A 23,364-nucleotide genomic window follows, 5' to 3' on the forward strand; every position below is an offset into this window, starting at 1 on the left:
TGATTGGTCTGCTCAAACCGCTTCCTCGGGTTTCACATGCTCCCTCTGCGTGCGTCAACGCGGACAACGACGCAGAAGTATAAATTAAAACCAAAGCGTAGGCTACGGCGTAGAGGCTCCGGCGTAGGTCCGACGCAGAAGTATAAATTGGGCTTTACTATTATCTATTACCTAGTGTGTTCCAAAACAATGACAAAATTCACATTTAGAAGACCAAACTCAACATTGAAAATGAAAATAAGATTGATGTCAGAATCCTACATCAGATTGACGTTAATCTCCAATGTTGGACAGACGTTGTATTGTGGTTGAAAATGAAAATCGGGTAGATGTCAGAAACCAACATCAGTCAGGTTCTTCGGACGTCAATCAGACGTTGAGTTCTGACGTCAACCCGACTTTCATTTCCAACTAAAATGCAACCTCTGCAACCAAAATCATCCCCTGACTGACGTTACTACTTTCTACTCAAGGACCTTGACAGAAATGTAGTGGAGTAAAAAGTATGATATTTGTCTTTTAAATGTAGTGAAGTTAAAGTAAAAAGTTTCCAGAAAAAATAATACTCAAGTAAAGTACAGATACTCAAAAAGTGCACTTAAGTTCAGTAGGCCTACTCAAGTAAATGTACTTTGTTGCTGTCCACCTCTGGTAAAAATGTTGTTTAGCTGTCTGCACAGTACTTCAGCTGCTCTCTCTGGCGAGTCTGTGAATAAGTATAATGATGGATGGTTCTTTTAAACAAGTTTATGAACGTAAGAGAGGGTTTCAACAACAAATGTACAACTTTATAGCCTAACGTAAATAGTATGTTGTGTTATGCTTTCTGTACACCTAAAGACTTTGAAAAGATTTAGAAAAGACTTTATAAGATTATCTAGTCACATCTAAAGACTTGGGTTCACAGTTTTTAGTCTCAGACTAAAGACTTGCGATAATATCAAACATGTTTGATATGAAAGACTAGAGAAAGACTGGCATATATCGGGTCGCCGGCTGCAGATTATCACCTCACATTTAACGATCGAGACGACGGGAGCGCGCCGAGACTCCAGTAAGGTTCCTAAAGACTGCCGGTCTTTAGTCTGGGACTGTGAAAATCCTTTGGTGTACACCCGGCATAGTCAGTCAGCAGAGCCAGACTGAATGACCAAATAGTCTAGTGTGTGTGACTTCAATCTGGCCATGCTGGGAAAACAATTGACCTCACAAACACCAAATTAGAACAGTGGAAACCATCTTAAACCAGCTTAAACCTGGCAGATAACTACTTCAGGGTTGCCTTAAGTGTATTCCTCCATTTTAGCTATTAGGCTATGACCGGATTCTTCAATTCATCCTAATGTAGCTGTTCATCTCGTTCAGGGTAAAACTTTTTCAGTGAGGAGAAATCACTGCACGGACCTTTAACGCTGGCTTTTGAAGCACGTTATTACAGGTATCGTAATAACCAATCAAATGGCAGATTAAAGGTATACACGTTTTCTATTGGCTGAACGCGCATCCCTCCCGAGTCGAGACGTGATGCAGCGATCGATAATTGGCTACTGGTTGTTGTGTTGAATACCAGTATCTCACGTTACAGTCTAACAGCTTGCGACATTAGCTTGTGTACAGTTCTAATATGTACTAAACCCAAGATACAAAATATATTTCAGACGACATATTCCGTTAATCATTTCCTGCATCACCGTTGCACATTCCGCAAATAGTAAGTATGCATATAAGTACAATATGGGGTTGTTGGTCTTGTGTGGGAACTCTAATGCTCATGCTTGGCTAAGCTAGGCGTTAGCTTGTAGCAGGATGGTGGCGAGGCCACATGCTTGTCTGATTTAGAGACAAAACATGATCTTTGAAGATTTTTTTTTTTACATGAGAGGATCGTAAATAACGGGCCATTCTGTCAAACTGCTTTACCGAACTTATATTGATGTTTTGTTGGTGTTATAGCTAGCAAGACATGCTAGTGTTATTGTCATTGGCTAATGTGCAGTGTATTGTTGAAAGTAAAAGAGATTAAATGATACCAGATCTATTTATCAGAAAAAGTGTTGTGGTCAGGATAGAACCAAACCAGTCTGTCCAAATACTGACTCCTTATGTTATTTTTTTTTACTTCCAATTTAAATTGCATCCAATGAAGAATGCTGTTACTGCTTTGTTCAAAATTCTTTTGCAGATTTTTTTTGTGTGTAACTTATGTGTGCAAAAAAAGCAGAGCTGGTTATCACTTTAGTTTCTATTTGATTCACATATATTTTGTAATTTGTTAAAAGGCTAATGCTTTAGCCAAGAAAACAATGGCTTTTGCAGGCCAATGTCTTTTTCTGATGATTTTGCTGATAATAATTTGCAACAGGCTGGAGTAAGTGACTTCTGCTCTAAACTACATGGTCAAAAGTTCACCATTGCTTTAGTAGTTTGTTTTTAAGATGGATCCACCCAAAATGAAAATTCTGTCATTTACTTAGAAAGGGGAGGTTTTGGACACAATGACAGCTTCAGTCACTGTGCTCTATTCATTCTGCCTAAACCCATCTTTTGAGGGGCGAGGTGAATTACTTTAGCTTTTACACTAACATCCTTGAGTATGCTATTCTACAAACAGAATTAAAGTAAACATTGATTCTGTGTAGATCCCATTCACATCCGTTTTACTTGTTTGCTCTGGCCACCATTAAAGTTGCGATTCCTTTTCACATTTCCTGGTGTTCTCAGAAGCTTAAGTTGGGTAAACTTTTATAGCGGTGAACAGAAACTGCAACAAATTTAAATAGCAAGAGCAAAAGGAAAAAAATACACAATAGTGTTTTTAAGACTTTAAAAGAGAGGAAAAAAATATTGAGTTTGATTAACTTGGTCAGTTGTATTAGAAATGCTCACGCAGCAGCATTAACTAGTTTTATGCAATTTAATGCCAAGGTAATATACATTTTTTTAGTGTTATAAATGTACATTGCAGTTGTTAGATTTACCATGTTAATGACTGTGGAAAGGCATCATCACAGTCTGTGAAATGTAGGGCGAGGACCTGGTTCTACGCATCAGTTGTTGATTGGATTTGAGGTGTTAGTTGCACTCAAAAATGTAGGCAGATAAATGCAAGCTTGTTGGGTCAGGTTTTGAAGGTGCTGTAAGCAATTTTTGAAAAACGCTGTTGAAAGTGGAGCAGAGCACCACAACAAAATTTTTGCCAATCAGCATTAGGGGGCGTGTCCACACATGATGGGGGAGGAGAGAGTGTGAGCAAGAGGGAGATTTGAAGAAAGTCTGTGGAAAGAGAGAAGGCTGAGAGACATTACAAAAGAGAAAAGTTCAGAGGAATATCACTGGAAATAAAAGGGTTATTATCAGGCAAGAGTTTTGGACCCGCGATAATATTAGAAAAGCTTTCCAGCGCTGGAGAGACCTAAACGAGAAGGCCTGGGAACATGCACAGAGGTTGCGTTGTATCGGCTCCATATGTGAGTAACATTGGTTTTTGTTTGGGTGTGTTTGTTTGGGTTGATTTCAAATATCAACAGTGTTCAACAATGATTTTGAGAAATCGCATACCGCACCTTTAAGCAGACTAAGTGTTTGGAGAAGTCCTTCATACGTCACCAGAAAGAAGTCTGTTATTTTCACCGGTCAGATTGTGACATTTTGATTTAGCATTATGTCGTCAAAACATTTAAAAAAAAAATTTCATGCAGGAATTAATTGTTTACAACATCTATAACATGCATTTAATAATTTGGTGAGCTTTTTTTCTTGTCATGTTGACACAAGTCAGCAGGGATGGTCTGGTCTGTAGTAAAGAACCATATGGTGTGCACATTGAGTTGCATAACAGCTCAGCCCATCTGAGTTAAGCCGACTTCTTGGCGTTCACAGCCTTGAGTAAGTGGGAAACGAAGCCTCTGGAAGGGTGCCTGTGGGTGGGGGACCGTGTTTTCAAGGAAATGTCCCCTACATTATCCTGAGGCTAACACTTTGTGGTAAATTACAAGCTGCATCATTCTAGATGTCTTTAATGCAGCACTCGAACTACATGAGCGACAACAGACAGGAGTAACACCGATCTGACAAAACCTGATGAATGTGTACGTTGCCGTTGGTCGGCGTCTGTCAATGCAGAGTGGCTTGGCCTTAAACAGACTTTGGGACCACACTTGATTTTAAAATGAATGGTCTTTATCATTTGAGTGTCTTAACACTACTGTTCAAAGTATCTTATGCTCACCTAGGCTGCATTTATTTTAGCAGAACTAAATCAGTAATGTAACATTACAGTTTAAAATAATAGTAATCTTTCTCATTAAGATGGAAAATTATTGGCTAAATATTGACCTTTGAACTTTGTGTTTTCAAGCAACTAGCTGAATGTAACTGTTGTTCCCTATCTGTCTACAGGAAGAATAGAAACCCTTTGGCCATTGTGAGGAACCCCATCACCAGATTAACACCCCTCCTGATCTGCTGTAGTTTGTTTTACACTTTCATGAAGATGGCCCCTCTCCTCCTCCTCAGGCTGCCACACTGATCACCTCCACTGGACCACAAACACACAATGGAGAGAAAACGCAGAAAGAAATGATTACTCAAGCCATGCGTTATTCAGGCTTCTCTGCGTTCTGGACCTAAACTATTTCATAAACTGCAAATATACATTTGTTACCTTTGAGGACACATGTATCTTTAGATGGGTAATAACCAGAAACGGACCACAGGGACCATGATTGTACGGCTGTGTTTGCTTGTGGCTACTTTAGGGGGCCGATTGCCTCTGGTGGGCACAGAGGAAAACGGAGGGCCGTTCTCAACTCCTTTTCATCCTCCTCTGAATGCTGATGCACCTGTGAGCTCAAACTGCTCGCAGATCCTGCTGAAACTGGACTTTTCTACCAAAGTGGTCAAGCATGGTAAGTGATTTCATTTTACAGTGAATAAAACTTGTCTTATTTGTGTCTGTAACAAAACAAATAGGATTTCATTTGTCTGAGATTGTTGAATTGGTTTGAGATTGACTGCGAGGAGAATGCTGAATTCTTCATAGGGTGCAACATGTTCAGACATTGTGTTTTAGTACTGTAAACACAATCATTTAGTGCTGTAATTTAGTTTTTAGTGTTGATAATGACATTTTATTGCACTGAAAATCAGGTTTATAGACTTTGAGAGTTTAAAGCAGCTGTTGCAATTCTCGTTGAGGCTTAGGGCAGGACAAAACGTGAACGCTTCAGGTCAAACAGTTCTGGTGTAATGTACTCCACTGTGCCGCAGCTCTTTCTCAGGACTCTGTCCATTCATGGGCTGGATCGTGTCCTCTGTTCTGTGTGTTTGCTGGCGTCCGGCCCAGAGTGTTGGCAATACATTCCTAAGACTTAATCTGAGTCCAGCGTTGTTTTCAAAGGGCAGATATTTCATTGGGTGTGGTGTGGATGTGGGGATACAAGACCAGAACGTAACATGTTATTTCTTGTGACCTGATTACTGCTCTGTGAATGCCGCCCTTTGTGCCATCCTCTAATGTTTAATTCATTCCCACTTTCCTCACCCAAAGCTATGAATTGTGGGATTGGCAAAAAGATTCTAATTCATTCCCACTTCCCTCCCCTAAAGCTATGAATTGTGGGATTGGCAAAAAGATGAGTTTTGTTCGGCGTTTTAAAAGTTGACAGCTATTTGTTTTGAAATCCTAGCTATGCATTATTATGGTTGAAATCGTAATGAAATGGAAGTAGCAACTGATCTTTTCTGTTGGATTTTGACACATTTGAGTGAAATAGATTAATGAAAAGGAAAAAAATGTACAGTTGTTTAGATGGAGGCAGATCAGCTGAATGTGAGCTTGCGATTGTAAAAAGTGCAGGGTTTAAGCGGACGAAATGATTGGAGAAGTCTGGTATACATCACTGGAGGGAAGTCTGGCATTTTCACTGGAAGATTGAGTTATGCTCTTTTGATTAAGAATTACTAGGTCAAAAATGTTTTTAAAAATGTAACATCTGTTTGGATGAATTGTTCACAATAAGATGAATAACATGCTGACTTTAATTGTACCTTATTATTTGCATTTGTGTCTCTCTGCTGTCCTCAAAGCCACTAAAAGGCTCTGTTCTTAGTCGTGTCAAGCACTCTGGAGGACGGCCACATTTCAAAGCATTCTGATAGCGTCTCTGTTCAGGTTTGTCAAGCAAAGAAAGAATATGGGTGTTCCTCTATACCCGCCCTGACCTAAAGTTTCACTCCGCAGCCGTTATTTCTGTTAAAGGCTCTATTGTGATTGTGGATCCATTTGAACTTTGATACATTTTAAATGAGTTGCCCAAATAGAGACAGAACCAAGACGTTAAGTGAATGCAAAACCTTGCTTGGTTTGCAAGGTTTTCTCAGTAAATACATGTGCATTTATCCTGTGGGATTTTGCAATACCTTTTATTCTCTCCCTGTCTCTTCTAGAGTACATAGTTGCATTTAACGGATACTTCACAGCCAAAGCGCGCAGCGATTTCATCAGCAGCGCCCTGCGAGATGTGGATTCGGTGAACTGGCGCATCGTAAGGAGGGACAATCCTGCTAGCGATTACCCCAGTGACTTTGAGGTGGTGGAGATCCGGCAGGACACCCGCAGCAGCCTGCTCACCCTGCAGGACCACCCCTATATTAAACGAGTGACGCCTCAGCGCAAGGTCCTCCGCAGCCTCAAAATGACTGACTGTAAGTTGTACTGTACCTTTTTAACACTGACATTCAGAACATAGGCATAATACTGCTATCTATCATACCTTTACTAAAATGCAGTACTAGTTAGGGGTGGGAGATATTGACAAAAATGAATATCTCAATATTTTTTTTCAATATCTCGATATCGATATTCAGACGATATTTTTGCAATCCTCAAAGAAATGTGTGCAAACTGGCAAAGAAGGTCCATTTGGTCTTTTGACTTGCTGCATTTGACCTATTATTGTATAGAATTACTAGTACATAAAGATATGAGACATTATTGATTTAAACATGAACCAAGTTACTGTACTTAATATTTATTGTAATACAGTAAATTTTTTGTACAGTGCTCTTTCAGTACAATATATGTACGTAATAAATTAACTTTGTGCTTAGTAATAGACTAACAACAATGTGACTACCTCTGCAAAATGTAAACATTAGAACACAACACTATAACATTTTTGCACATTATATTAATATAAAAGATGAGCATAAAAAAAGACAAAAGGAACTAAATAAATAACACAGACACTGCTCTGCAGGTAAAATGTGCAATAAAGCAAACATGCCGATGACTGTGTATTTTCGCTTTCTTCGCTCATTTTTGTGTTGTTGCGCTCAAAGCTAGATAACAAGTGATTGATGAGTAACATACGCACGGCACGCTGTAATGATGTAAGACGTCAGGGGCACTGAGGCATTATGGGCATTTCCCCGTATTAATAAAAATGTTTTAGTTTGTACTAAAAAAAGTTTTAAAATTAAAATCGCTACATGTAATTGTTCAGAAGGTTATAGTGTGGGTTATTTGTTTTCTCTTTAACTTCCTTCAGCTCTTTTCATGTTGAGGGGGTCGGATTGTACAAATTATGAAATATTCGATATCCCAATTTTGCATATCGTCCAGACAACAATTTGGATATCATCGTCTAAACGATATATCGCCCAACTCTAGTACTAGTACACGGTATTTATACTGTACTGCAGTGTTTCCCAACCCTGTTCTTGGAGGCACACCAACACTACACATTTTCCAACTCCTCCTAATCAATCACACCTGAATCAGCTCATCAGCTTGTTATTAGAGACTCCAGCCATGAAAATAGCCTTAGATGCTGACATGGCATTAAATAAAACTATCTATCTATTAGAGACTCCAAGACCAGAAATATATGGGTCAGATAAGGGAGACATCCAAAATGTGTACTGTTGGTGTGCCTCCAGGAGCATGGTTAGGATACACTGCTGTACTGTATTTATAAGTCACACTTGATCCCTGCAGTGCTGTGCACTATCACAGAGGTTACATGCAATTTGTTCTTTCCCAGCTCTCTGGGGTGACTGAAGGGAGGAAAGTCATCACCAGGGGGTGAACCGAATAGGAAGTGTTTATTTACTGCATGGGGTGGAGGAAATGGCTTTCAGAAGTGTTTGAGGTGAAAGAATGTTCTGTCTTTGAACACCGAGTTCTCCACCATTAGAATAAAAAAAGAAATCACTCTGCTGTCAATCTGTAAATCTGCTGTCAGTGTTTAGAAACTCTGGGAGAGTGATTACGGTTTACTAGCACCGCTTTTGCATAATAACATTGTGACAGTCTTCCTTTACCAACATCCTAAACAAGCTGCACGGCTTCTGTATAGTGCTTATGTTTACAGCAAAACTTTGCAGCATCAACCCCCCCCAAAAAAAACATTTAATTGTACACTACCGTTCAAAGTTTATGGTCAGTAAGAATTTGTATTATTTTTTTGGAAAAATTTTATTCAGCCAAGATGCATTCAATTGATCAAAAGTGGGATCAAAGACTTTGACATGGATACAAAATTTTTTTTTTTTTGCTTAACAAAGAATCTGGAAAAATATTAAGCAGCACCAAATCAGCATGTTAAAATGATTTCTGAAGGATCATGTGAATGGAGTGATATCTGAAATAATATTTTGCTGACAGCACAATTCTGAATTAACACTTAAGGAGCTGCTTATCTGTCGGTACCCCTAAATGCTAGCATATCTCACTATACATAGTACAGCTTCGAGGCACTTTGGTTCCAGTAATAAGAACAAAAATACATCATTAGCTGCTATTAGCTGGGTCTGTTTCTCTAAGAATAACCCCTGGTCCCGGTTTGAGAGCATATATGCAAGTAATTATCATTTAAATGGTGTCTGGGTCAGCTCTACAGGAGCACGAGTGGGGGATTGAAATGTAATATAATTACAGTATATGCCATGGTCTCGTCTGTATAGCTCTAGGGGGAATTAATGAGCAGTAATCAGCCAGAGAGGAAGACTGACATGTCAGGGCTGGTCAAAGTGGTTTGCTCTGCAACTCAGCCACGCTTAAACGCCTATGATTACTTTCCAACCGCTACGCCTGCACTTTACAAGAGGTTTTTTTTACCCTTTAAACCTTTATGAGGACATTTTTACATAGAAGAGTTAAGGTGATCACTGTTATTATCACTCTGCTCCATTTGAATATTCCTGAAAGCACAGGCTACTCATCTCTGGTCTTGCCGGAAGTTATTCACAGGGCCAATAAAACTGCATATGGAGGTGTAGATGTTGATGCTGTGTGCTTAGGCTGGTGTTAGACAAATCTAGAATCTGATACTGTGCAAGTTTTGTCGATATTTACCTCCATTAACAGGGTTATACAATAAGGATAGCCTAATGACTTCGGATAAGTGTGAGAGGGTTTCAGGCTAGAACTGAACGATAGAACTCACTTTTGGCCTATTGTTGCTGAATATAGCTGATTTAAATATGTCACCATGGTTAAATTAGCTAGCTAGTCTTGGAAGCAGTTAAAATGGGTTGAAAATTATTGACAAATTATTCTATACTATCTTTAAAAACCCCAGATTGGTAATTTTAAGGATTTTAATACTTAATGAAAAATATGAAAACTAAATGTGAAATTAAAAATAAGGAAAAGTCGAATAAAAATATTTCCTTATGACATGCATTGCTAAAAATGTATATTATATTTATAAAATATTAGCAGGGGTGATATAAAGCTGAATTTTTAAAATTGTTGAGCCCGGATTTTTTTGTGAGGTTTGAAGTATTCATGATAATCACATTTTTTTTGAGTTCTGTGGAGATTGTGTCTACACGGAGGGCATAAAATTGCTATTGAGTTATGAGAAATAAATGTGTGCACTTATAAAGTATTAAATGGGGAATGGCCTGAAAGAGTGATAAATTTAAATCATTGAAGAGAAATTGTGTATGTGTTGGACATTATGGCATATTCTATTGGATGGCAGAAATGCCAGTAGAGGTTCTTCTATACCATTTATATTGTATAGCCATGGCACAAATAAAACATTCAAATGGGATGAGGTATAATTTATTGAGAATAATTTCTCATTCCTTTTCTCTTTCAGCGGGCACTGATGGGTCGTCCCCGTGCAATGACACACGCTGGGTGCAGAAGTGGCAATCTTGGCAGTCATCAAGGCCGCTTAGGAGGACCAGTCTGTCTCTGGGCTCTGGTTTCTGGCATGCCACAGGAAGACACTCCAGTCGCCGTCTCCTACGGGCCATTCCGAGACATGTCGCCCAGATACTGCAAGCAGATGTGCTCTGGCAGATGGGACACACCGGTATGTGTGAGAGAATGTGAATACGCACTACCGTAATTAATGTTCTACTACTTTTGAAGATCAGGTTTGTGTTAAAGCCTACATTTCTGTTTATATGTGTTCGTATACAGGCTCTGGGGTCAAGGTAGCGGTATTTGACACTGGGTTGAGTGAGAAGCACCCTCACTTTAAGAATGTTAAAGAAAGAACCAATTGGACCAATGAGAAAACACTGGATGATGGTAAGACGATTTCTCAATGTATGTCATGAAACAAGTTTAAACATGTTTAATCAATCATATTTTATTATTGAGTGAACTTGAAAATGAATCAACCCTGATTAAACTTTTTCTGTCTCATATTCTTTCTTCAGGGTTGGGTCATGGTACCTTTGTGGCAGGGGTTATCGCCAGCATGAGAGAGTGCCAGGGCTTCGCTCCTGATTCTGAACTTCATATCTTCAGAGTTTTTACTAATAACCAGGTAACTACATTCATCCATTTCCCTATACATGCAACCACTTTCACAAGTAATTAATGAAAGTAATTAATACTATTATCCAGCAAAAAAGGCATTAAATTGATCGAAAGTGAAGACAATGTAATAAAAGTAGGGCTGTCAAAATAACGCGTTAATTTCGATTAATTAATCTGAGAAGAAATAACGCGTTAAAAAAAATAACGCAGATTAATCCATTCCGTTTTGACCTTTGCGGAGCCGTTCTAGAATTCGTGTAAAAAGAAAGAGGGAGACAAGAACGCGCTGCTTGGATCATTGTTTGGAACATTTACTTATAACAAACGGAGTTCGTCAAACTCTAAAGTACCACATCAATCCAAAGCATCCAGGAGTGTGTGCGTGAGTCGGTGAGTGTGTCTGAGAGAAAGCGCGCTTGTGTGTGTGTGTTGTAACTTTTCACGCGCTCTCACGTCACACAACCATTTTCTCAGGCACAGAAAAATCGCGCACCAAAGAGAGGACACGGAAACAGACAAGACAGAGCACGTTAGGCTACTTATGATATTAAAAAAATCTCAGCTCTCAGATTCTGTTAATTTTATTACGAAAATCAAACAATACCGTTTTGGCGCTTGTAAATGTGAAATGACGGATCCCTATAGCGGCACGTGAACCGATCATCTCTAGCTAATAGTAAATAAACACGAATGACCAATGTTGAAAGATACAGTAGGGCAGCCTAAAACTTACCGAAATGTATATTCCTCGATCAATCAGTGTTTTTCAACCGTGAAAAGAGGTCAATAAAACAGCTGGAGAACAATTATGTCACATAACATTTAGCCCTAAGTTACCTCAGGAAAGCCATTTCATGACCATATAGCATGTTATAGTTGGCTATAAAAAAAGAGCTATAGAGAGTATTTTTCTAAATTTATGTAGCCTACTAGTATATTACGTATGGATTATATTTTTACTTTTATCAAAGTTGTTATTTGTAATAAACACGCATTATATTTAATTTGAGCTATTTTTAACCTTAAATACTACCAGCTGATATGGCTCTCTGTATTTTTACAGCATTGGGTGAGATTTTTTTTTCTTGAGAAAAATGATTGCCTATCTTGTGTAGCCTTCCTAATATTTATCCAAATGAGTCAATATTGCATCAAATCACAATAATTAAATTAAATTGAAATTGTGAAATTTGTGTCAAGCAATAATAATAAAAACGTAGCTTACCAGAAATTGTACCATGTAAACATTGTAAGATTGTGTATGCGATTAATTTAGATTAATTAATTACAGAGTATGTAATTAATTAGATTAAAAATTTTAATCGATTGACAGCCCTAAATAAAAGTTTTCTATTTCAAATAAATGCTGTTTTTTAAACTTTCTATTCATCAAAGAAACCTGAAAAAAAAGCACAACCACGATTACAAATACGAAGCAGCACAACTGTTTTCAACATTGATGGTAATAAAAAAGAGCACCGAATCATCATATTAGCATGATTTCTGAAGGATTATGTGACACTGAAGACTGGAGTAATGATGCTGAAAATTCAGCTTTGCCATCACAGGAATAAATCACATTTTTAAATATATGAACATAGAAAAAGTGTTTTTAAATTTCAATAATATTTTAAAATATTATCTTTTTATCATATAAATGCAACCTTGGTAAATGTGTAAGAGACTTCTTTCAAAAACATTTATTATTATGTATTATGTATTATGTTTTAGCTATATCGCCCAGTTCTATAACGGGAATCAGTTTTCAATTTCTATGTTTTATAATGTATTTAAGAATGTTTTACACACCACCTCATATGCATATGTTATTCTTCATTTCTTTACTTCTTAGGTGTCCTATACCTCCTGGTTTTTAGATGCCTTTAACTATGCCATCCTGAAGAAGATAGATGTCTTAAATCTCAGTATAGGGGGACCAGACTTTATGGACCATCCATTTGTTGATAAGGTATGGGCAGATTTAATTAAATTGACATTCAGCAGATGCTTTTATTCAAAGCGACCCACAAATGAGCAACATGTCAAACAATTTGTCACAAGTGTATTTTTGCCGGTACATTAAATATGGTTTATGCACTCTGCAGTGTAGTCCTCTAATGAAAGCATGACTTGTCTGTGTTTAACAAGGTTTGGGAGCTCACAGCCAACAAGGTGATTATGGTATCTGCTATTGGCAATGATGGCCCGCTCTACGGGTAAGTGGTGTAGATCAAGGACAAATTATTTTAGATTTGGCCAGTATTCCCAACATATCTATAGATTCTTTTTTTAATCTTTCTTCCAGAACTCTGAACAATCCAGCAGATCAGATGGATGTTATTGGTGTTGGAGGGATTGATTTTGAGGACAACATTGCCAGGTTCTCATCCCGAGGCATGACAACATGGGTACGTTCCTTCTTGTGTTGATGTCTCATTACTGCTTTTTTCCCTGTGCAGCTGCCTGAAGAGGCCAGTGAGAACATGTCTGTGCCTTTTGATCTGACCTAAATAGGCAGGCAGACAGACAGACACCTCCTAGACAAAGCTTGAGATTCCTGGACTCCTCTTCTTTAGGAAGGAGAGTAAATTGAAGATATTTACATAGTCTCCAAAAATCCTCTGTTCCACCTTTTGAAGTGGTTCAGAGAATTATGGCTTTGTAAATTTAGTATATAGTTGTACATAAATGAATGGGCTTGATGTTAAGATATTTAAAATAAAAACGGAATCCCCTGCTGTAGGATTAGGTGATATAGCTAAAAACATAGAAAATAAAAATGAGATTTGGCCTTCTATAAATTAAAAGGAATGTTTTCACAGTATTTATTAATTAACACAAAGATGAATATCAAATCCATTTTTTTAATTTAGATATACATTATAACAACTGGCAATATTTACTTAAATATATTAAATGCTTTTAGCAAAAATATATTTGAAAAATCTCATGCAAGGACTTCAATGATTTATTATCAACTGGTTTTACAAATTAAGTTTAAATCTCTAAAGTCGTGAGACAAGGAATGTTGTCTAATTGGAAAGTAGACCATTAACATGTTTTTAGAAAAGGTTGAATAAATAAATGCGTTTAAAAACATTGTTTTATTTTCTAGTAACAACATGTTCAAACCCCACAAAATCAGCAAGTCAGGCTAGTAAGAGTGATATCCCAATGTGGGGTTTAACGCATCACTGGAGCCATATAAATAAGCACACCATTTCTGGCAATGTGTGACTGTAGAATTTTGGCTCTTTTTCTCACGCATCACAATATCTGTCAGTCTGTCTTGTCAGCTCAATTGACTCATTGTTTCACTTCCTGTGCTTTCTGTTGATCAGGAGCTGCCAGGTGGCTATGGCAGGGTGAAGCCTGACATTGTGACGTATGGCTCTGGTGTGCGTGGTTCAGGATTGAAGGAGGGCTGTCGTTCTCTCTCTGGCACTAGTGTTGCATCACCTGTAGTGGCTGGAGCTGTCACACTGCTGGCCAGGTGAGACGGTTGAACAAAAGCTGTATGAAACAAAAATATTGTGCATTAATTCACAAACTCACTATCCAGTCTTCTATTCTTTTGTATACTGTTTTTTTGTTGTCCAGTATATCCTTAAAAAAAAAAAACTACACCACCACCTACAGTGCATTTAAACTGTTTATATCTTACTCCAACGTTCAAACGATTTAAAAAAAAAAAAGATTGGCCCACTAAAATAACTTTCTATTTTAATATATTTTATTTATTCCTGTGGTGCAAAGCTGAATTTTCAGCATTATTACTCCTGTCTTCAGTGTCACATGATCCTTCAGAAATCATTCTAATATGCTAATTTGGTGCTTAAGAAACATTTATTATTATCAGTGTTGAAAATGGTTATGCTGCTTAATATTTATGTTGAAACTGATAATTTTTTATCAGGATTCTTTGAGAAGTAAGTCTAACAGAACAGTATTTATTTGTAACATGAATGTTTATGGACACTTTTGATCAATTTAATGCATCCTTGTTAAATAAAAGTATTAATTTCTTAAATAATAAAAATTTGACTTTAAACCTTTGGTCAATAGTGTATGTATGCTCAACACATAAACTAGCGGTATCCAATTTTAGGCCTTGAGATATACTCAATAAAACAGCATTCACTTTTATTATGTCAGGTGTAGACATGTTTTATATCCATTTTCATCAGCTATTCAAAATGAGGTTTCATCATAAGACCTATTTTTGCTGCTTTATCAAGGCACAGATAGTGATTGATAGTGGGCTCACCTGTACTTTGTACATTTATTGCTATAAACACACTGCTCTTTGAAACATATGATATGAAGTAGAGCTAAGTAAATTGGTTCTCTAAACCTATGGTTTGCTTCATAATTGTTTTTTTGTTACTGTGGCCTTATGGGGGAAAAATAATATGTAAATAAAAAAAATACAGCCTGGAAACAAAGTAAAACAAGAAACAAATGAATTGACAGAATCAATCTCATTTTCCTCTGAGAATTGAATGACATCCTCTTTCTTTTGCTATATTGACCTTATGTAGCCCCGACTCTTTTCAGCGCTGTGCTCGTTGTCTTTTGTCTTCCGGTCTGAACTTTCACAGCGATCTTTCGTATTTATGAATGAACAGCTCGTTTTAAAATACTTGCATTTGTTAAGACATCTGCTTTAAACATTACAATCCTCATGATAACTTTTGTTAACTTTTCAATAAGTAAATCCACTTCACCAGCTAATTATTCTTTGACAGCGATGCCATTGAAATGCACAGAGCGACCACAAAAGTTCAAGAGACAATAGTCTAAAGATGGCTGCACGCTTGTTTCTCTGGTGCATAAGGTCTATATATTTGATGTAGTCCATCTTCGCAGTCTGATGGCTAACCTAATTTTTTTGGTGTTTCCAATTTATAGAGTTTTCATTTTTCCTCCTTCAGTTCCCTTCCTTTCTATCCCTTATTGCTCTCATTTGTATTAGTCTCTCATTGGTACTTGACCCCATCCACCTCTTTGCTTTATGGCTTCTGAGTGACCATGTGTTTCTTTTAAGTCTGTTTTCCAGTCTTCAGTCTGCACTGAAATGATATTCCATCAAGCCTAATTCGTTTCACTGAAACTTGTTTATTTGTCTTTTGTCTTTTGTCTTTCCAGCACTGTGCTGAACAGAGACTTGGTGAACCCGGCCAGTATGAAGCAGGCCCTGATCGCCTCTGCACGCAGGCTGCCAGGTGTCAACATGTTTGAGCAGGGCCATGGCAAACTCGATTTACTCAGAGCCTACCAGATCCTTAACAGCTACAAGCCACAAGCCAGGCATGTCTCTTGCACTCGCACAAATATTGCGTTCTTCTCTTTGCCTTTACATTTATGTATTTAGCATGCATTTACTTTTTATCAAAAGCGAATTACAAGAGGGAAGCATCTTGCTCTAGCTTTCTGCTCACATAGAGTGCTCAGTTTCTTATTAATGTATGCTAAATTGGTCCATTTAAAATGTAGCCAGCGTCTTTATCGCACCCTCATTCGGATTTAATTACATTCCAGCCTTTTTATAGAGTAGATTTGACCTGGTCCATTATCTTGCACTGGCTCTCAGTAAGGTCATCATCCTCTAATGAATTTCTGATGATGTTTTTATTCTTTAGCCTGAGCCCGAGCTACATAGATCTGACCGAGTGCCCGTACATGTGGCCCTACTGCTCACAGCCCATTTACTACGGTAGCATGCCGACAATTGTCAACGTGACCATTCTTAATGGTATGGGTGTGACTGGAAGGATTGTGGACAAGGTAGGGAATATTAAAGAGACTACAATTCAGTGTAAACTGATATGTTGTTTCATGTTGAATTTTAACTTCAAATATTATTTTCCCCTTTGAAAAATGGCAGTTATGTTTTATGTTAACAGCCCATCTGGCAGCCCTACCTTCCTCAGAATGGTGATTTTGTAGATGTGGCAGTATCTTACTCGCCTGTGCTCTGGCCCTGGGCTGGTTACCTGGCTGTTTCCATATCTGTGGCCAAGAAAGCTGCATCATGGGAAGGCATCGCTCAGGGTCATGTCATGGTTACAGTGGCCTCGCCGGCAGAGAATGACGTGAGTATCAGTACTGTCCCTGAGATCTTCAATAAAGTAGTACAACAACATACTTATTTTATTTGAAATAAAGTGTGTTAAGTGTGAGTTCAATTAATTCTATTGCTTTATGAACTTTTGGGTACTATACACTTCTAAGTGTAACTCTTTCCCCCCATTGGAATTTTCTGTCATTTATGAAAAAGCTTCTCTGCTATTGACAGAACATTCCGGCAATCCATGTTTTCACTGGTTGGGGGCGCAATTATACATCGTTTGAAATAGTACAGAATCTCTGGATCCAAAAACAAGTAAAGAAGTACAAACAAACGATAGAAGGATTGCTTAGGCACATGTAAGCTAACGCAACCATCAAACATTAAAATGAACATGAAGAGGTTTAGGACAGTGCAAGCTTTGGGGGTGTTGATGGAAGCGATTTACTCAATTTTTCTTTTGATCATTGTTCTTTGACAAAAAAACGCAATTTTCTCAGCCTTTTGTTCAAAATTTTTCTTCTTTATGAAATTTACCACTTTCAAGTGTTGGTAGAATGCATGAAACTAGAAAAAAAAATAATAATTTAAAAGCAGAGGCTCTGTTCTTTCTTTTGATATATTGCATGTTCAGATATTCATGCAACAAAATATTCTGGGGGCCATGACATTTTTGCTAAAATTATAAAAAATGCAGGCGCTCGCTGGAAACTTAAAAAAAAAAAACGCTTTGGAAGAGCTAAGGCCCGTTCACACCAAAGGCAATAACTATAATGATAAAGCTATAGTCCAAAAAAACATTCTAAAAATAGAAGAATATCTTCAGTCCACACCTCAACCAGTGATAACGGCACAGAGAAATTATATTGTTAGAATTACTTTTTTAGAAAAAAAAATTTCCAGCTGATGAATGATGAAAACATTGACAGCCAATCAGAATCCATCCTGCTTTGAAGAGCTCAAGCATTTAAAGCTTCAGATGACAGAACTGTAGCCCACGCTTAGAACAAACAGAACAATATCGTCTGCTGGTGTGGACTCGAAAATAATTATCTTTATAGTTATAGTTCTTGGTGGGAAGGAGCCAAAATGAAAGATTTTCAGAAAACTTCTAAGACGCCTGAAAGCCTTCTAAAGGCCCGAAGTAGTGTAAATCGAGATCATGACCTGCTGTGATCTGTTTTCCGTGTGTTTGCACCCAGTCAGCAATAGGTGGTGAAATGACCTCCACAGTGAAGCTACCAGTGAAGGTAAAGATTGTCCCCACTCCGCCGCGTAGTAAAAGGATTCTGTGGGATCAGTACCACAACTTGCGCTACCCGCCTGGCTACTTCCCCCGAGACAACCTGCGCATGAAGAACGATCCACTTGACTGGTGAGCCTCAAACACCAAAAAAGATCCACATTCAATCAATTGTTAGAAAAGACCTTGCATTGTGGAAAAGATTCTGTAGAGGGTAGCATTTCATAGCTGGTCTCTAGTAACATTATTCACTTATGATGGTGTAGATTACATGGTTTTTCTGTTGATTCGCAGGAATGGTGATCATATTCACACTAACTTTAGAGACATGTATCAGCACCTTCGCAGCAATGGCTACTTTGTTGAGGTCTTGGGTGCACCAATAACATGCTTTGATGCCAGTCAGTATGGTAGGTGTTCATTCAGTATAAACAATTCTGTCTTGAAGATGAATTGTTTTGTGGAATAAGTAGTGATGGAATAAGGCCTGCTTAAATTAACTGTCACCTCTGTCTGTGTGTTTTGTAGGGACCTTGATGATGGTGGACAGCGAGGAAGAATATTTTCCAGAGGAGATTTCCAAGTTGAGAAGAGACATAGATAATGGCCTGTCCCTCATTATCTTCAGTGACTGGTACAACACATCAGTCATGAGAAAAGTCAAGTTCTATGATGAGAACACCAGGTACAGAATACATCAAGGCACAGTAATCTTGTGTGTCTATTCTTTGAAATATATTATTCATCAGTCCCCTGTATTGCATGTATCTCTGGGTAAAATCAATGTCAGTGGGGTCCAATAGTCTGATGCCGCTACTGAAAATGCTTCTGCTTTCTTATATTTATTTTATTTCTTCTATAATGAAAAATAGTAAATATAAATGAAATTCATATTTCGTTCATTTATTATTTTAATCATAATTATACACACACACACCATGACAATGTCAGTGAAAAAACTTCAGAGGGTCATTGTGACAAATAAAAAAATTAAAAAAATTAAATGCAATGGTTTTTCTAGGTCATAGATGTTTTTTTTTATATTGTAACTTTTCTTATTGCTATAATCCTGAAACCTAATATAAATACCGGTATCTATATCTAGAAGTCTCTAGGTATAAATACCGGTATCTATATCTAGAAGTCTCTTGGTATAAATAAAAGTATATCATATTTCAGTGTGTTCTAAAACTGAATATGGCAAAAAAATATATAGCTCATGCTAACTAGCTCATGTCAAAACTGCCTTGCTAATTACTTGATTAATTGATTTCACCTGATATTTTTATTTCAGCAATCCGTTTGTCTAATTTTCCAATTACTTTGTTTTTCCTGTCCTAATTTAAATTAAAGTGTGCTTCCCATTAGGGTATTTGAGTGCCCTAATTCATAACTAATGTTATTTGGGGGGGGCTTGAAAATGTGTGGTTTCTATTATTGGATCTGACAAATCATTTTTAAATGGGGCTCTTAGTAAAGTGTCCAGTTCAGGGCAAAAATGTTTTTGATCAAATAAAGGCAACTTTTAAAGTGTAATCCACATTTATTTCGCAGGCAATGGTGGATGCCTGACACAGGGGGCGCTAACGTGCCAGCTTTGAATGATCTGATCTCAGTGTGGGGTATGGCCTTCAGTGACGGTCTGTATGAGGGAGACTTCACAATGGCAGATCATGACAGTAAGATGATATAACATTGCATAGATTTCTGTTAAATACATAATATTGAGTAGATTGTTTTAATGGAGACATGTTTTCCTAAATTTTATTTCAATAATGTATCCCGTCTTGTCGTTTTTCAGTGTATTATGCCTCGGGGTGCAGCATCGCTCGCTTTCCTGAGGATGGGATTGTCATTGCTCAGACCTTAAAAGATCAAGGTACACAGATCACCTGCTTTGATCATACATCTCACATCACTGCTGTATCCATGGAGACCAGCTAAATGCTCCCTCGTTTACTTATTCATCTTGTTATTGTTATCAATATACTACAATTTCTAGGTCTAGAAGTCTTGAAACAAGAGACGGCAGTGGTGGAAAATGTGCCTGTGCTTGGACTGTACCAAACACCCTCTGAGGGGGGAGGTCGCATAGCGCTCTATGGAGACTCCAACTGCATTGATGACAGTCACAGACAGAAAGGTAATGGACGTTTTTTATATAAGCTCACATTTTGTGCAAACACGTCTTTCAGGCCCCGTTTACACGAAGGGATAATGCAGGTGTTTCCCTGCGGTTTTGCCTCTCGTTTACACGAAAACCCCGTCTTTATCACAGAAAACGATTATTTCTAAAAACTCCGGCCAAAGTGGAGATTTCTGAAAACGCCGGTTATGTGTTGCCGTGTCAACTCGGAGAAACGGGGTTTTAGGTTCTGAAACGTCACATTATGCGCCAGAAAATGATTAACGTCATGTGAGCGCCCAGTTTGGCATAGTTATGATGGCGCTCGACGGCGTATTTATGCGGGTTGATGTAAATGACCATTTTTTTTTTAAAGCGATGTTGTGTGCACGATGTTATTATTGAAAACGGAGGGGGGGAAATATTTGTTTTTCTAAATACCCGGCTATGTGTAAACGTGGCCTCAGACTCACTATCAATTTTCAGACTTGTTCATTTAATTTGCATGTGTTTGGGATCTCTTTTCCCTATTTAGACTGTTTTTGGCTGCTGGACGCCCTGCTGCAGTACACTTCATATAGCATGACTCCGCCCAGCCTCACACACTCTAAAAACAGAGTGGTTCCCCCTACAGGCACAGACAGGCCATTACCACAGAGATTGGAAGGTGATTTCTTTTTTATTTTCTTATAATTCATTATTTTTTATTCATTATATATTATTACATTTTTACTGATTTGTTTTGAATTAATTTGCTATTTAATTACCTATATATTTATTATTTTTAATCTATCTATTTTTAGTTAATTCATTTATGTATTTAATTTATTTTTATGTATATTTAATTTGTTGTTTTATTTTTATTTAATGCATAATTTTTATGCATTAATTCACTTTTTAGTTGTCATTAAATTTGATAAAATTTCACTTTAGTTTATTAGTAATTTTTTTCACTTTTTTATTTAAAATGTATGTTTTAAATAATTTCTATTTATTTTTTGGTAATTGATTTATACATTTAATTCATTATTTTTATTCATAAAGTGTTTTTTCGTTTGTTTAAAATCTTATGTATTTAATTTTTATTAATTTTTCTTGTTTATTTCAATCAATTTATTGATTTTGTTTTAAGTCATTTATCATTTAATAATTATTTTAATTTATTTCTAATTCATTTTAATTTATTTTAAATTCATTGTTTTGATCAATTAAACATCATCATTATTATTATTATTATTATTATTATCATTATTTTGGCAGGTAATCACCTCTACCGTTACTCCAAAGTGCTGGAGGCTCATCTGGGTGACCCTAAGCCTCGTCCTCTCCCTGCATGCCCTCATCTGTCTTGGGCTAAACCCCAGCCACTTAATGAGACTGCTCCCAGGTCAGTACACATGAGACGGTGCCATTCTCAGTGCAAAACAGATCTAAATCTGGAGGCGTTGTATTTTAATATCCACATCTGACTAGGTTTGTTGACACGTCTTCTTTTTTTCTCAGCAATCTGTGGAAGCACCAGAAACTACTGTCAGTGGACATGGACAAGGTTGTTTTGCCTAATGTAAGGCCATATCGGCCTCAGGTTCGACCCCTGTCCCCTGGAGAAAGTGGAGCCTGGGACATACCCGGAGGTGAGGAAGGAGCATTTGCTGTGTTTAGAAAATAATCATCTAGATATCACCCGCAAAATGGCCTTTAACATTCAGACAACACAGTGCAGTAATCCATGTCTGTGTGTTTCCTCAGGAATAATGCCTGGCCGCTATAATCAAGAGGTTGGGCAGACCATCCCGATGTTTGCTTTTCTTGGTGCCATGGTTGTGCTTTCCTTCTTTGTGGTGCAGTTGACCAAGGCCAAGAGCAAACCCAAGCGCAGAAAGCCCAGAGTGAAACGACCACTTTACCTTCAACAACAACAACAGCAACAACAAACCCCTCACACAGGCAAAAACCCCTCTGTATGATTTGCCACATGCCACATTTGGACAAACTAATGGGGAACAGTCTTCCCTGCGGTGTGTGTGTGTGTTTGTGTGAGGCCGTAACCCCGTGATAATTAGATCGTGGACTCTGAAAGGCTGTGTCTGTACATTCTTGAGATGAACCAGCCACCTGCGCCCAGATAAGGGCCTTGCTTGGACATCAGTGTTCCCGCTCCTGTCTTTATTCAACACATGCCTTTCAATTCAGTGACCAAATAGAGGAATGTTTCCATTTTTAATTTATTGATGATAATTGATATTGACCCTTGCTTTGTATGTCAAATTGGACAACCAAAACCAGCCATTCAGTTTTTTTGATCAACATATTGGACTTTTCCACATGTCCTCATTTTTGTATTCTGTCCGACAGTGTTTTTTTTTATAAAACGGTTGTGCTCTTGCATCTTTTGTAAATAGCCATCATGATTTTACTGTTGTTGGTGTTTAATTATCAATGTTTTAAATATATCTTATCCGATATAAAGCAAGCAAACCTGCCTCTGTCTTTGTAATAGATCTTAGACGACAGTCTTCATATAAGGTTTAGAATGGAAAAGAACAAGAACAGTCTTCATCTTGTTTTTTTCATGGGATGATTCAGGTAAACTGTCAGGAGCATATGTGCCTATGGAACGGTTCTGTTTACTTTTGCTACTTTTGATGATGGATGAACCTATTTGTTCTTTGTTTGCATAAGATACATAGGTATAAGATTGATGAAGCTGTCACGGTTTGATTGTGTGGCCCGCTAGTTTGCCTCAGCGCTCTGCTATCATGTCAAATATCACTTCAGGACGTTCTTTTGGAGGAGAGCCATATTTTACTTGGTCCATCTTTTTGCAGTGATCTTCATTACACCAAACACAAGCATATAGTACATGCTGCTGTATATCTGTCTAACATGTTACAAAACCTTTAATTAGATCATAATTAAATGCACATTTAAAAATGTATTCCTGTGATGCAAAGCTGAATTTTCAGCATCATTACTCCAGTCTTCAGTGTCACATGATCCTTCAGAAATGCTGATTTGGTGCTCAAGAAGCATTTCTTCTTATTAGCAATATTTATAACTTTGTTTTTTAATGAATACTTATCAAGGACACATTAAATCGGAAGTAACCGTAAAGACATTTATAATGTTACAAAAGATTT

At 37.6% G+C, this 23,364-nt stretch overlaps 1 protein-coding gene across 1 annotated transcript; it reads left to right on the forward strand.

Annotated features, from left to right (window-relative positions):
- Positions 1–1,511: 1,511 nt before the first annotated feature.
- Positions 1,512–22,697, forward strand: mbtps1 (membrane-bound transcription factor peptidase, site 1). The gene is made up of 23 exons (XM_077248839.1): positions 1,512–1,711; positions 4,399–4,907; positions 6,448–6,705; positions 10,113–10,331; positions 10,442–10,552; positions 10,684–10,793; positions 12,639–12,755; positions 12,935–13,002; positions 13,092–13,194; positions 14,128–14,279; positions 15,935–16,096; positions 16,429–16,573; positions 16,693–16,881; positions 18,059–18,231; positions 18,394–18,509; positions 18,628–18,784; positions 19,654–19,778; positions 19,901–19,978; positions 20,102–20,242; positions 20,760–20,891; positions 21,485–21,611; positions 21,728–21,858; positions 21,974–22,697. Exons 2-23 carry the CDS (start codon positions 4,688–4,690, stop codon positions 22,189–22,191), a joined length of 3,252 nt encoding a protein of 1,083 aa, XP_077104954.1. The 5' UTR covers positions 1,512–1,711; positions 4,399–4,687; the 3' UTR covers positions 22,192–22,697.
- Positions 22,698–23,364: the final 667 nt, after the last annotated feature.

This window comes from Siphateles boraxobius, unplaced genomic scaffold, assembly GCF_051911475.1.
Source record: "Siphateles boraxobius isolate OS27281-9 unplaced genomic scaffold, OSU_SipBor_1 31, whole genome shotgun sequence".
NCBI classification, from domain to species: domain Eukaryota; kingdom Metazoa; phylum Chordata; class Actinopteri; order Cypriniformes; family Leuciscidae; genus Siphateles; species Siphateles boraxobius.

What these genes read in the sequence shown, in the direction of transcription:
- mbtps1 (XM_077248839.1), top strand. Translation starts at nt 4,688, where the DNA reads ATGGGTAATAACCAGAAACGGACCACAGGGACCATGATTGTACGGCTG. An exon ending in ACCATCCATTTGTTGATAAG is followed by an intron (nt 12,756 to 12,934) that starts GTATGGGCAGAT and finishes GTGTTTAACAAG; the next exon opens with GTTTGGGAGCTCACAGCCAA. An exon ending in CACAATGGCAGATCATGACA is followed by an intron (nt 19,779 to 19,900) that starts GTAAGATGATAT and finishes GTCGTTTTTCAG; the next exon opens with TGTATTATGCCTCGGGGTGC.